The 15,270-nt window shown below is 34.1% G+C and overlaps 1 protein-coding gene across 1 annotated transcript; it reads left to right on the forward strand.

Annotated features, from left to right (window-relative positions):
• The first annotated feature begins 405 nt into the window (after positions 1–405).
• LOC139487587 (transcription intermediary factor 1-beta-like) lies at positions 406–12,920 on the forward strand. Its single transcript, XM_071272486.1, has 2 exons — positions 406–549; positions 11,171–12,920. The coding sequence occupies exon 2, from the start codon at positions 11,181–11,183 to the stop codon at positions 12,273–12,275; it is 1,095 nt and encodes a 364-aa protein (XP_071128587.1). The 5' UTR covers positions 406–549; positions 11,171–11,180; the 3' UTR covers positions 12,276–12,920.
• The last annotated feature ends 2,350 nt before the right edge of the window (positions 12,921–15,270 follow it).

Genomic DNA, 15,270 nt, shown 5'->3' on the forward strand with positions numbered 1-15,270 from the left:
AAATCATCATTTTCGTCTTTGTTTACATTTTTTCATTGATCACCAGCACCCGTCAGGACCGAATCACCAGCACAGAACGTTCTCTCGCAGGACAACCATATCCACCGTGAATAGGTGATTCAATGCATCTTATTCTGCAATTCTACATTTCAAGCAATGATTATTACAGCTTCGAAACAATAAACATGTATAAGATATAATACATGATTGTAAACACAAAGATACGCACACATGTTCATTGTAAAAATATATATAATTTGTACATAGTTTTGATACAAGTAAGTTATTTGATAAAACAAGGCCATTGTCTTTTGTTTAGCTTGTCAATGTAATATTTTCATGGGTACTAGCTACACTATTACACATAACACTGATCTGTAGTTGAAACATTTAGAATAGTTGAATTTATGTATAATAAACCCTATAAACGTAATTTTTAGTGTGTAGATTGAATTTGAAATTCCCGGCATTTATCAGTTTCTTATACAGTCACATGATTAATTACCTTCCTGGTAAACAAAACGGGAACGAATATTTTATACTGAAAAGGTAAAGTAACTTATTATTAATTATTCCTTGATTACGTTTTCCATTTCACTGAATAAAAGTCTGGTCTAAGGATGTTAACTGTGTCATAAAGAGTATTATTTCAACTTTCGTTCTGAGCCGGCTATGGCATAATTATATATTCCACTTATTTTTTTCATTTATGATGTCTTTGACATATACAAGAATTTTTAAAACACCGTTCTTTCAAACTATACTTGTTGTAATCACTCATTGGTGTATATGTCATGTTGTATATCAATTGTCGAATTAATTTGAACGTTTTTAAAATGTTTAGCTGATTTTACAGAGTTATCTCCCTGTAGTGTTGGTTACCTCCTTAACACAAAAACGAAGTAAGAGTAATCATTTAGCATAGCCTTTCTCCAAAAAAAGGATTTGTTTAAATGTCTGATTAGATATAAAAACAAAATCAAGAACAGTAACTTTCTATTTTAATTGTGTAATGTATTCAAATAAAAGTGATAGCTTTTTTTAAAAAGCTAGCCGTCTCATAGTCCAAATAACTATGACGTCTTGGAAGGCTATTTTAAATTTTCCGTTGACGCCTTTCTGCGACGTCATAATGCTGAAGCCACCATTTTCGGTTGGACTTTGAGGGCATATTTTGCTCTCAACTTTGAGACCAATTTAGCCATAAAATTTTCATTGAAAGCTAAAAAAATTTGCATATATAAAAATTCTTACCTTTCATGATTTTGTTTGTGCAAAATACTTCCAATAAATCCCTACAGTAATAATAAAATAAGTTACAATTCCACCCGAGGCGGGAACTTGTCGACTGCTTTTTTTAAAACGTTTATTTGATTTCTTTTAAGAAGATTGTATAATTGTAAAATTGTAAAATTTAACAGACCCGAATTTTCGGAACCTTTGTTTTATATTATCCGGAAATTCAGGTCCGTCAAATTTTACCATGCTTGGTTAAAACATATATTCTATACTCCCAAAATGAAGCATCTTAGGGATAAATCAGCTAAACGTTTTGATAAAGCAGTAAATATCCTCTCTCAAAGTCGAATTGAAAATATGAGTTCGGCGTAATGACGTCGATGTAAGGCGTCAAAGAAAAAAAAAAATAGAATAGCCTTTCAAGTTGTCATATTTATTTGGACTAGCCGTCTCATACATGATGGAATTAGAAAAAATTTTCGTATGGTAATTTAAGTCGTGCAGCCATGATGTCATTGTAAAGTGAATTACAAAAAATAAAAGTCTTGAATAAAAAATGGAGAGATTTAATAATAATTTATTTTTATATGTATAAAAACGTGGTAAAGGGGAGATGGGTAATTATTCAATTATTTGAGTTTGTATTTTTGTTATCAATTAGTATATTTTGTTTCAGATACGTGATTCATTTACTTCTTGCTATATTTGTTGTTTATTTCTGTGTATGAGAAAAGTACATCCACGTCCGCTTGTAAATGTTTTATTCGTAGTAGGTCTAGAAAAGTGAAGAAAGACTGAAATGTATAAAAAAAATTGATCATTAAAGAACAAACAAAAAAAGGATTTCTAACATCTTAACAACATGATCCGTAAAACTTATATAAAAAATTATTGAATAAAAATATTGTATTGTTATCCATTCGTTTGATGTGATTGAGCTTTTGATTTTGCCATTTGATTATGACTTATATCTAGAAATTGACTATGAGGGTCGGTTGAAAACAAAACTTTACGACAAAAGAGATGATTTCAGCTTCCAAATTCTGTGAACTTTCATTTTTAAACCAAGAGTTCGTAATGGTGAAGTTGAAATCATCACTTTGTAAATTTTACGGACGCCATCACGAGTTGGTTGACCGTTGTGGAATATCCGTTTCACAGATGATATCGGATATGTTCCTTATGTCGTAACTACAGTCCCGTTCCCTTTTCACGAATGTGACCTACCGAATTAGACTATTTACCTTAGCCTATTTGTGACATTTTTACCTATTGTTTTTGTTGTTTGGTTCACACATCGTTGTCAATATAATGGAATTTGATGTGACTGTCATAGAAGTGAGAGGTTTAGCTAGCTTTAAAACCAGGTTCAATCCTCCATTTTCTACATAAGAAAATGCCTGTACCAAGTCAGGAATATGACAGTTGTTATCCGTTCGTTTGATGTGTTTGGACTTTTGATTTTGCCTTTTGATTTTGGACTTTCCTTTTTGAATTTTACTCGGAGTTCAGTATTTTTGTGTTTTTACTTTTTACTAAAACCAAGTCGATTTCAAGTTTCTTCTTAGAAGAAACTTTACTGCTGGTGGATTATTCCCCGAGGGCATCATTAACTTGGTAGCTTTATGCATGATGAATACAATAATACTAAGAACAAGCCGGCTGGGACGTCGCCCGGGTTACCAAGGTCCTCTTTTGCTGCACGGAACACTGTAGCATTTGATTTGTGTGTTCCACGAAATATCCTCCGGGATACCCCTTATTTGAAGTACGGTCAGCCAGAAGGTAATTACTACTTTAAAAATTCAGATACTTTTCATAAATTAAAGCCCTTTTCCTTTAATATTTTCGACTGTTTGAATACACTTCCAACTAGTGAATCAACACCTATCATTTCTTCTTGTAAACACAAAAAAGGAAAAAGGAGCACGTGTAAGACATGTAATATGTTAATCACGACTCCTGATTTCACCAGTAATTTAACCGGAAAAACGTATTATATTAAATCTTTCGAGCCTCTGGACTGTTCTTCGGACAATGTCGTGTACGGAATCGAATGTTCTTTGTGTGGACTACTTTATGTTGGTGAAACTCGACAAACTTTACGTAAAAGGATGAATCAACACCGGTCTGATGATAAAGATCCGCAATTCAGGGTTCTTTATAACCATTTCAATCAACCGGACCATGATCCCTCTTTATCTATGAAAGTACGCATCATCGAGAAAATTTATCACCACACAAATAGATAGAGAAAATTTCTGGATAAGGGAACTATGAACCATAGGCGGATCCAGGGGGGCCATGGGGGCCCCGCCCCCCCCCCCTTTTGTGGGAAAAATTTGGTTGATTATATAGGGAATCATTGAAGCATGACTGGAGCGCTCCCCCCTTAGGAAAAGTTCTGGATCCGCCACTGTGTACTGCAATGCCATATGGTTGCAATGACAATGTCAAAGGAGTAGGAAATTTGTCAAGTACAGCCTGCAGTGATGTTAATGTAATGAGTTTATTTAATACTACCTTACGAAACCAACGTAGTCATGGGCAAAAACGTTACCATCGGCCTAATGTAAAAAAAGTCTTCCAAATCTAGATCGCCCTCTAGCTGGAAGCTTCAATGACCTTCTTTCTCATCTTCATCATCCGTTAGAGTTACATTACATTACAACTATTCTTTTTTCACTGCCTGTTAATTTTCTAAAATGTTTGAAAGATTATACACTTGACAAAGGAGGCACCAATTCATTTTTTTCCAATATACAGACTTGTCAATATAATTTGTGATAAAGCTCTTTTCTGTCTCTTTAAACCAGTAAGATCGGAACCTTTACATGAAGAAAAGAGGAAATTCCTTCCTGTTTACTTGACCAATAGAGAAATTGATGCAATCAACATCAGCAACGTTCTACATCACAAGGAGGTAACATCTAAAATTCCTATTTATTTTCAAAATCAGTCTGTTCCTATTGTATCCTACAGTTACACCAAAACCATTGCACCCAAAATATTTAAGTATAAACAAGCATTACAGGACCTTGATTTAGAACAATACCTAAAAAAACCTCTGACATGTGACTGATCCCACTCGCCTTACAAATACAGCCCCTCTGGCTATGTTATTACTGGGGATCTAAACATAATTCAACATGAAAATCTCCGAAAGGTGATTTCTCATGCTCCTAAGTTTAGAGAACCCCAACACATCAATTGGAACCATAACTTCAAAATAATTATGGATTCCATTGCGGACTACGCCAGAGCATGGGCTAAACGAGAAGAAGTTCAACTGGACACTTTGTCAGAATGGGTCAAAACAATCAGGCCTCTGATAAAACGTCGCATTCATAAGTTGAAAAACTTTGTGAATGATCGACCTAAGTCCGTTTTCAGTGACAAAGAGGCTGTAAAATGTCTATCATCTCTTCAAGATAAGTATGTTGTTGTTCCTGCGGACAAAGCTTCAAATAATATTGTTTTTATATGTAAATCGTATCACTATGAGTGTCTTGTAAAAGAATTAGAAATAAATGAGCACTCAGATAATCCCACATACAAAAACATATCATTTGACAAGGATGAGATTTTGGCGAATCATAAGTACTTCATGGCTTCTATGAACATTGCATTTAACAACAAATCGGAGGACTATCTTGTTTGTATTGGATACCTAAACTCCACAAAATTCCGTACAAACAACGGTACATTGCCGGCTCATCTGCATGTTCTACTAAAGAATTGTCCATTAGATTGACTAAAATTCTGTCCGCAGTGAAAGAGGGTCTTCAGATATACTGTGAAACTGTTAAAAACTCTAAAGAACTTCTGGATAATTTTAAATCTCGATCTTTTTCTGAAATTAGTTCTATCAAAACTTTTGATTTTTCAACCTTGTATACAACCATTCCCCATGTGAAATTGAAAAACCGTCTGAAAGAAATAATCCACAATGCTTTTCATCATAAAAATTGTAGCATAGGCTATAAATTTATCACTTTGGGATACCATAAGGTTTATTTTGTTAATAAGGAACAAAAGGGTATAACATACTACACAGAGGAACAAGTGATCAGTATGCTGGAGTTTCTTATTGACAACATATTTGTTGAATTTGGAGGTAGAATTTTTCCACAAATTGTCGGCATTCCTATGGGAACGAACTGTGCGCCTGTCCTTGACGACCTCTTCTTATTTTCATATGAATCGGAGTTCCTTTAGACACTTGTCAAAAACAACAAGTTCAAAGAAGCCAGGTCATTTAATTTCACTTTCAGATATATTGATGATGTTCTTTCCATTAACAATCCGAACTTTTCTGATTGGGTTCCATTAATATATCCACCAGAACTAAAAATTAAAGAGACAACAGACACGGCTTCCTCCGCCTCATTTTTAGACTTATTCCTCGAATTTGACATGCACAGTTATCTCAATACCAGAATCTATGACAAACGAGACGATTTTAATTATCAATTTCCCCCACCTAGTAGTAATATACCAACTTTACCTGCATATATGGAACATACATTTCCCAAATTATTCGGTATTCAAGAGCTTGCAGCTCCTATTCAGACTTTGTAAAACGTCAACAGTGTCTGAGCAGAAAGTTGATGAACCAGGGGTATGTCAAAGAACGTCTCGTCCTGTTTCTAAAAAAGTTCATTGGAAGGTACCAAGAACTTGTTGATACATATTCCGTATCAACTTCACATATAATACAAGATGGTCTTGAAGTATAGATTTTGCGTACTGACGTTGGTTGTCATCTTAATAACGTGTTATAGTATTCTTTTATTTGTCTTGATTAAGTCTCCCAAACAAAGTTTGGAGACTTATTGTTTTTGCTCAGTTCTTATTCTTTTTATTATTCTTCTTCTTCCTTTTCTTCCTCTTTTTCTTCCGCCACTTTAAAAAATGAACTTGTCCGCAGCGTTTCTCCAAAACCGCTCGTCAGATTGACTCAGGATTTCATAAAATGGTAAACTAATATGTCTAGGTGAGCCATCAATCTTTCATTTGTGCATTGGGGTATTTTGGGTGGTAGAAAGGAGGGAGGGATTTACTATAGAACTCTATGGGATTTTATTTTCTAAAATTTTCAAATGAATATAACTTGAAAATTGTAAGTGATAGATACATGCAGTCTTCAGAAATGATTACCTTAGCCGTATTTGGCACAACTTTTTGGAATTTTGGATCCTCAATGCTCTTCAACTTTGTACTTTTTTGTACGGTCCAGATCCCCACCCATAAACCATATATATTTTTGAATGAGACGATAAAACAAGTCAAACGAAATTAAAGGGAGGTCCCCGGGGGTCATCCCCACCCTGTTTAATTTGAGAATGTGCTACTATCTTGTAAACAGTCCAGATCCCCACCCCTAAACCATATATATTCTTGTAGGGGGACAATAAACCAAATGAAATGAAATAACATGGAAGTCCCTAGGGGGTCACCCCACCCACTCTTGTTTGAAAACTTGTAAACGATCAACATCCCCACCCCTAAACCATATATATCTTTGTATGGGACAATACAACAAATCATATTAAATTAAATGGAAGTACCTGGGGGTCACCCCCACCACGTTCAATTTGAGAATGTACTATTATCTTGTAAACGGTCCAAATTCCCACCCCTAAACCATATATATTCTTGTAGGGGTCAATAAAACAAATGAAATGAAATAAAAGGGAAGTCCGGATGGGGTCACCCTACCCCCTCTTGTTTGAAAACTTGTAAACAGTCAACATCCCCACCCCTAAACCTTATATATTCTTGCAGGGGACAATAAAACAAATGGAATGAAATAAAAGGGAAGTCGCTAGGGGGGTCACCCCACCCCCTTTAGTTTGAAAACTTATAAACGGTCAACAACCCCACCCCTAAACCATATATATTCTTGTAGGGGACAATAAAGCTAATCAAATGAAATGTAGGTAAAGTTCCTGGGGGTCACCACCACCCCTCCTGTTTGAATACTTGTAAATGGTGGAGATCCCTACTCGTAAGCCATATATATTCTTGTATGGGACAAAATATCAAATCAAATGAACATGGAACCATATGAATGGCGAGTTATGGGAGCTTTGTTTGGGAGACTTCGTAACAGCATCCTGTTACAATTACTTCTTGTTAATATTACTTTTACTGTTAAGTCAGTTTTTTTGAGATTTTCATTTGACGTGACTCTGTGCTTATGTAAACCATCATACTTTGAACGACAAAATTATTTTATTTATTAATATTACTTTTACTTATGTATCTTGTCATACTTTGAATGACAAAACTATTTTATTTATTAATACTACTTTTTCTGTTAAGTCTGTTTTTTATGATATACATTTGACGTGACTCTGTACTTATGTATCCCGTCATACATTGAACCACATAATTTTTATTTATTATTATTACTTGTACTGTTAAGTCTGTTTTTTTGTTATATATCTACTTTACGATACTCTGCATTTATGTATGCCGTCATACTTTGAACGACAAAACTATTTTATGTCTACCTGTGCGAATTTCTAACGCGCATGATTACACCAGTACTGAAAACCTTCCATTCTTTATGGGTAGATTTTACATAGATAAATAAAATCGTATAAGATAAGCAAAATGAGGATGTTTAATTTGATGTATGCCTTTTTGTGCTTCTTCGTTACATTTGTTGTTTTTATAGTGATTAAGATGTTAACACAATGTTGACTGCTGAACCCCTATTTTTGACATTTTTACTTATTGAGTCTGTTTGTTTTGTTCACGCATCGTTGACAATGTAATGGAATTTGATGCGACTGTCATACAAGTGAGAGATTTAGCTAGCTATAAAACCAGGTTCAATTCACCATTTTCTACATAAGAAAATGCCTGTACCAAGTCAGGAATATGACAGTTGTTATCCATTCGTTTGATATGTTTGAGCTTTTGATTAAGCCATTTGATTATGACTTATATCTAGAAATTGACTATGAGGGTCGGTTGAAAACAAAACTGTACGACAAAAGAGATGATTTCAGCTTCAAAATTGTGTGATTTTTCATTTTTAAACCAAGAGTTCCAAATGGTGAAGTTGAAATCATCACTTTGTAAATTTTACGAACGCCATCACGAGTTGGTTGACCGTTATCATGGTTATGGAATATCCGTTTCACAGATGATATCGGATATGTTCGGTTCCTTATGTCGTAACTACAACCCGTTCCCTTTTCACGAATGTGACCTACCGAATTAGGCTATTTACCCCTATTTGTGACATTTTTACCTATTGTTTTTGTTGTTTTGTTCACACATCGTTGTCAATATAATGGAATTTGATGCGATTGTCATAGAAGTGAGAAGTTTAGCTAGCTTTAAAATCAGGTTCAATCCTCCATTGTCTACATAAGAAAATGCCTTACCAAGTCAGGAATATGACAGTTGTTATCCATTCGTTTGATGTGTTTTGACTTTTGATTTTGGACTTTCCTTTTTGAATTTTCCTCGGAGTTCAGTATTTGTGTTTTTACTTTTTATCATGTTTTTCATTCAAAACTAAGTGAAACAAAAGTATTGAGATCTAGAAAGAAGAAAAATATCATGCGTCACTGATGAGTCTTATGTAGACGAAATAAACTCATCATAGATACCAGGACTAAATTTACTATATACGCCAGACGCGCGTTTCGTCTACAAAAGACGAAACGCGCGTCTGACGTACTAAATTATAACCATTGTACTTTTGATAACTACTTTAGCTTGAGGTAATAGTAAATATAATGGTCCCAGATGACGATAGTCCTACAATGTTTCACTATCTAGAAATAAAATATTGTTATTATATCTAGAAAACACATCCATCTGAGTAAGACATCGAAAGTCTTTCATGACGTGGCAATCCGCCATCTTTAGTCAAGTTGTCTCTTCTTCTCCCCTGTTACGAGTCTGAATCTGCAGTTGAATGTAATTGACTCGGGCGCATCTTAGGCAAACAGGAGGCCACTTTTTTGGCCAAAAGTAAAAGTCCAGGAAAACTGGATTGGTATTAACAAAATCAAATCAGCGAAAGGCAAAACTACAATAATGTCTTCCCAATTTTATATTGACTACTCTTCAACTTAAACTGCCTAAATCAAACGAATAAAAAAGGGGTATTATTTCCGATTTTCGATGTAAATGATCACAACGAGAAATAAAAAATAAATCTATCGACAGGCCGCATTTGATAACAAAACTGATTAAAGTAGGACACGATCATTACACAGCTACAGATTTGTTTAACCTGTATTTTTTTTACTGGACATAAGTTTATTCCATTTTACTATTAAATGTGAAAATCAATTAACTTCATTAAAGGATCAAGGTAGTTTGAACTACAGATAAAATATATTTAAACATCAAATGCTGCATGAAAAATAAAATATTTAGCTAAATAATGAATCTTTGCATGCCTATATTATGTAAAATAAAGAAATTGAAAAACAACCAAACATCTGAGGCTATATAAAACAAAATGAACAAATGGGTACTAAAGGTTCACTAGCTTCGGTAAATAAGACAGTTTATAGACAAAATTGGCAAAAAATAAGAGATATATCACACAGTTACAATATTAATTTTGTTAACAGCCATTTAGAGCGCAAACAAAATTATTATTGTGAATAAATGTATGAAACGATTAAGAAAAGTAAATAAATAGATCTATTTGTCCGATTGAACTGTTACATGCATTAAGTTTAGTCTTTTAATACATTTATATAAGTTTGTCTAGTTTTAATTAACAATACATTATAAATCAACATTATTAAACTTGACTATAATCAGAACTCTCGGTCTTTACTTGTATTCAGGTGGCAAAATTTGTGCTAGAAAACTCAAATCATTAAATGTTAAATGGTTGACTTATGAGTCCGACTACAATAATCGTGCTCAAAATATTTATGACCGCAATGCCATATGGTTGATGGAAATGACTGGCTCTATGCTAATGCGATAGATAACTGTGTGTTTAAAACAAGTACTCTACGTTTTTGAAACCCTAAGATAAATGTAGTAAGCTTGTTATTTAAATTATCAAATATTTAAGTGTATATTTCAATTTTCCACAGTCGATAAAGGCAACAGTAGCTATAGTATACCGCTGTTCAAAAGTCATAAATCGAATGATAGAAAACAAATCCGTGTGACTAAGTTAAATTTTACGGACGCCATCACGAGTTGGTTGACCGTTATGGAATAACCGTTTCACAAATGATATCGGATATGTTCCTTACGTCGTAACTACAATCCCCTTCCCTTTCATGAATTTGACCTACCGAATTAGACTATTTACCGGATTTGTAATCACATAAGCAACACGACGGGTGCCACATGTGGAGCAGGATCTGCTTACCCTTCCGGAGCACCTGAGATCACCCCTAGTTTTTGGTGGGGTTCGTGTTGTTTATTCTTTAGTTTTCTATGTTGTGTCATGTGTACTATTGTTTTTCTGTTTGTCTTTTTCATTTTTAACCATGGCGTTGTCAGTTTGTTTTAGATTTATGAGTTTGACTGTCCCTTTGGTATCTTCTCTTTTAAACCGAGGGAAACACATCAACTAGAAAAGGAAAATATCGAAACAACAGAAACACTGACGTGTAACCAAAAGAAAGACAATATTAATGCAACATACATAGAAACGAACAATAAGATAACAACTACCATTTTCCGGCAAAATACTAAATGTTGTACGTTACACAAGCTGCAACTAATATGATACATTTTCATTTCTGGAAATGAAGAACGTGTGGTTTAGAAATAAATGAGATTAATGTCAATTTTGGAATATTAACTTTTTAGAAAGAAGCCATAGATGATGTTATCAGTCGGATAATGTTGTCTTAAACATATTTTAAACTTAAAAATAACTATTGTTGTCACTTATCATTAATGATTGAAAATTGTTTTGTAGTTTATGTTGAATGGCGACATCCTCACAAAGTTGTGGAGTTTGTGACCTCCGTCACATCACAAAACCATCAATAGTCTGGTGTACAGAATGTGACGAGGGACTCTGCAAAGAATGCCAGGAACATCATGGTTTGTCTAAAGCATCGAGAAGACATAAAGTGATTCCTATTAATGAATACCAGAAATTACCATCTGATGTACTGAAAATTACTCAGTATTGTAGCAAACACGATGAAAAGTTTCAAATTTATTGCAAGAAGCACGAATGTCCCTGCTGCAGCAAGTGCATAGTGGAAAGCCACACAGAATGCCGGGATATTGTAAATTTAGATGACGTCATTCATAATGTCAAAACCTCCAATGCCCTCTGCGAGATAGAGGAAACATTAGTTGAAGTTGCCGAAAATCTACAAAACATTCGTCAGCATATACAGGAAAACCGGTCGAATTTGAAAGAAAAGAGAATGGAAATAGAAAAAGAAATAAAGAAGACCCGAATAATGATCAACAACCATCTCGACAAACTACAAGAAGATTCACTGAAACAACTCTTTGAGGTCGATAAAGGAAACTCGAAAATTTGTCAACTAGTTTCATCCTTAGAGATTAAGGAAAAAGAAATAGCAGAATGCCAGAGAAATATTTCGAACATCAAGCAACATGCGACGGACCTTCAGTTGTTTCTTTCAATGAAGCAGATAGAAAAAGACGTAAATAACAAAGATAAATTCCTACACTCGCTGGTAGAAAACGAGGGTCAACTTTCTCTTTCATTTAAGATCAATGCCTCTATCAAAAATATCATGTCCGATATAAAAAGTTTTGGAGAAGTGCATATTGAAGCGAAACCGTACGATATTGTTCTAATCGAGAAAAAGGCTCAACAAGCCCAAACGATGATACAAACAAGATCCATTGAAAATTTGAAACTAACGTTACACGAGACAATTAACATTCAAGGAGAATGCATAAGCGGATGTTGCATGCTGCTTGATGGTAGAATGGCCTTTACCTTCTACTATAAAAAAACAGTAAAAGTATTTAGCGACAAAGGATTACAAGACTTCGAGGTGAAGTTGCGCGTTCACCCGTGTGATATAGTATAAATAAGTGAGGACAATACATTAGCTGTTACAACTCGTACATCAGAGTGTATTACCATTATAGACGTGGAGAGGAAACAAATCAAGAAAACCATTTCACTTGATTCGTCCAGTTATGGCATAGCACTAAAAGATAATCGATTGATTTATTCCGGTGGAGACAAAGGTATACGAATGATCAATCTCAATGACGAGTCTACAAGTGACATTGTTCGGGACAAAATGCTAACTGGCTGTTCCATTGCAACTTTTAAGGACAAATTATATCACACAAATAGTGGAAAAAATACAGTTACGTGTTATAATCTACAAGGTCAACTACAATGGAAATTTCAAAATGAAGGCGTTCTGCAGAAACCTCAGGGTATTGATGTAGACAATGATGGCAATGTGTACGTAGTGGGGAGTGATTCACACAACGTTGTAGTTATCTCCCCTGATGGAACACGCCATAGAGAAATAATGACAGCAAGTGATGGTCTAAAATATCCTATGTCAGTTCATTATAGTGGTTTTAAGAATCAGTTGTTAGTCGCGAACTGGAGAAACAACGCTCATTTGTTTAGTTTTATCTGAAGAGTTAACAGTTCATTAGATCATTATCTGAGATATTTCATATATAATAACCACAGGCGCTTGGGTCTAGGATACAGATTTTTTTTTTTTTTTTTTTGGTTAAAATATTCAATTTTCTATATTTATAATACGTATCTATCACTTCTGTGCATGTCTCACCTAGTTTCGAGTGATTTAAACGACCAGGAGAAAATACCCAATTTTACTATCCATACTAAGAAACAAACAGGCAACTACCTCGACGCCATTTTTCTGCTATCTATAAATAAATAGATTGACCTACCTGGATTCCCCAACGATTTCTCTGGCAAAACGTGCCTTCCTTGCCGTCAGGTCGCACACATAGTCAACTTCCGGGCACGTAAATTTGAAATTAGTCAAAATAGTTAAAATCTTTTTATTATATGCTGGAGATGGACTAAAAATGTTACGAACAATACCAATTTGATAAATATCAACGATATGTGCGATCTGACGGCAAGGAAGGCACGTTTCCCCAGAGAAATCGTTGGGGAATCCAGGTAGGTCAATCTATTTATTTATAGATAGCAGAAAAATGACGTCGAGATAGTTGCCTTTTTGTTTCTTAGTATGGATAGTAAAATTGCGTATTTTCTCTGGGTCGTTTAAATCACTCGAAACTAGGAGAGACATGCACAGAAGTGATAGATATGTATTATAAATATAGAAAATTGAATATTTTAATAAAAAAAAAAAAAAAAAAAAAAATCTGTATCCTAGACCCCAGCGCCTGTGATAATAACTGGAATACAAAAACCTGTTTTGTCTATTTGGTCAATTATATAACAAGTAAGTATTTGATTGAAACACAAGGTTGAACGAAAAAACAAAGCAATAACCTAAAACAAAGAATATTATCTGTACATAACACGATAAATATTGATAATAATCAATGTTTTGATTTATCTAGGGATTTGTTTGGGTTTACAAAAAAAAAAGTGTCTCTATCAGCGCAAATACGATTCACATATTAAAAGGTTCTAGATTGAAAGAGGCATTCAATGGTCGCAAACTTCTTTGACATGTGTTTATATATGTGAAATCGACAATGTATGATCAGGTATACCTTTTGCACTTTTGATTGGTATTTTAATTAGTTTCGTAGAATAAGAACATAAGTATTCAAATAAAAAAATCAATTCCATTGGTCTCCAATTTGATATATCTCCACGGACATCATGATGTGTATTAGTAAACGTATGGCTGAAGTTATCATATTACATGAAAGAAAAATAATTATTCAAATATTAAAAGGAAGGAATACGCCAGTAATATCATTATAAAAAGCCCAAAACACGCTTCGAAATGCATACAAGTTAGGCACAAAGAATCACATTTTCAATGATTTGAAAAAAGTGCCAAGCTGACATTTTCTATCGACGCAACATAAGAACAACGTATCATAAAAACCAAAACCCTTCACGTGAATTATTATGACCTTCGACTACAGACTGAGGTTTTTACATAACATCATGCAAAGTACGAAGTATCCCAATTGATTGTAAAATTAAGTTGTCAATTTATTAAAAAGTGACAATCAAAACCGAATATAAAAAAGAAGATGTGGTATGATTGCCAATGAGACAACTATCCACAAAAGACCAAAATGACACAGACATAACATCTATAGGTCACCGTACGGCCTTCAACAATGAGCAAAGCCCATACTGCATAGTCAGCTATAATAGGCCTTGATAAGACAATGTAAAACAATTCAAACGAGAAAACTAACGGCCTTATTTATTTTAAACATATGAACGAAAAACAAATATGTAACGCATAAACAAACGACAACCACTGAACTACAGGCTCCTGACTTGGGAAAGGCACATACATAAATAATGTGGCAAAGTCCACTATAAATACAAATCTTCAAATGAGTCATTAGGAAGTCACAGACGAGAATCTTGTTTAAACAGCTACATCTTATATTTTCAATCGAATATGAATTATGCTTTCTTATACTGTAGATTCGTAATTATTCGTCGGGTACCAATTTTCGTACTTTTTGTTGCTTCAGGGAAACACGAACTAAAATTTTCAAATATATATATATTTTTTCCATATATGCTGACTTAAGTAAAACAACGGAATCTTATATCCACGAGAATGCTAGATTTCCTGAAACCACAAAAATGGGAAGCAAGAAAATAAAAGAATCAACATTATTGATTTGGCCAATATGTTTGTTATGTTGTTTTTTGTAGTGCGGTATACTTTGGGGTGAGTTTCCCTTAATTATACCGAATTTAGTGTAATATATGACCCAGAACAACAGTGTATATTTGTATGCAGAGGACAACTGCATCATTATATATTTTAAGAATCAACCTTCTAGAGACACAACAAATCCAATGAACCAGTTAATACGATATTCCAGGTCTTGAATGTCCGTTCTTAT

Source organism: Mytilus edulis, chromosome 1 (assembly GCF_963676685.1).
Source record: "Mytilus edulis chromosome 1, xbMytEdul2.2, whole genome shotgun sequence".
NCBI classification, from domain to species: Eukaryota; Metazoa; Mollusca; class Bivalvia; order Mytilida; family Mytilidae; genus Mytilus; species Mytilus edulis.

Coding starts and splice junctions, on each gene's coding strand:
- LOC139487587 (XM_071272486.1), top strand. CDS start 11,181: ATGGCGACATCCTCACAAAGTTGTGGAGTTTGTGACCTCCGTCACATC.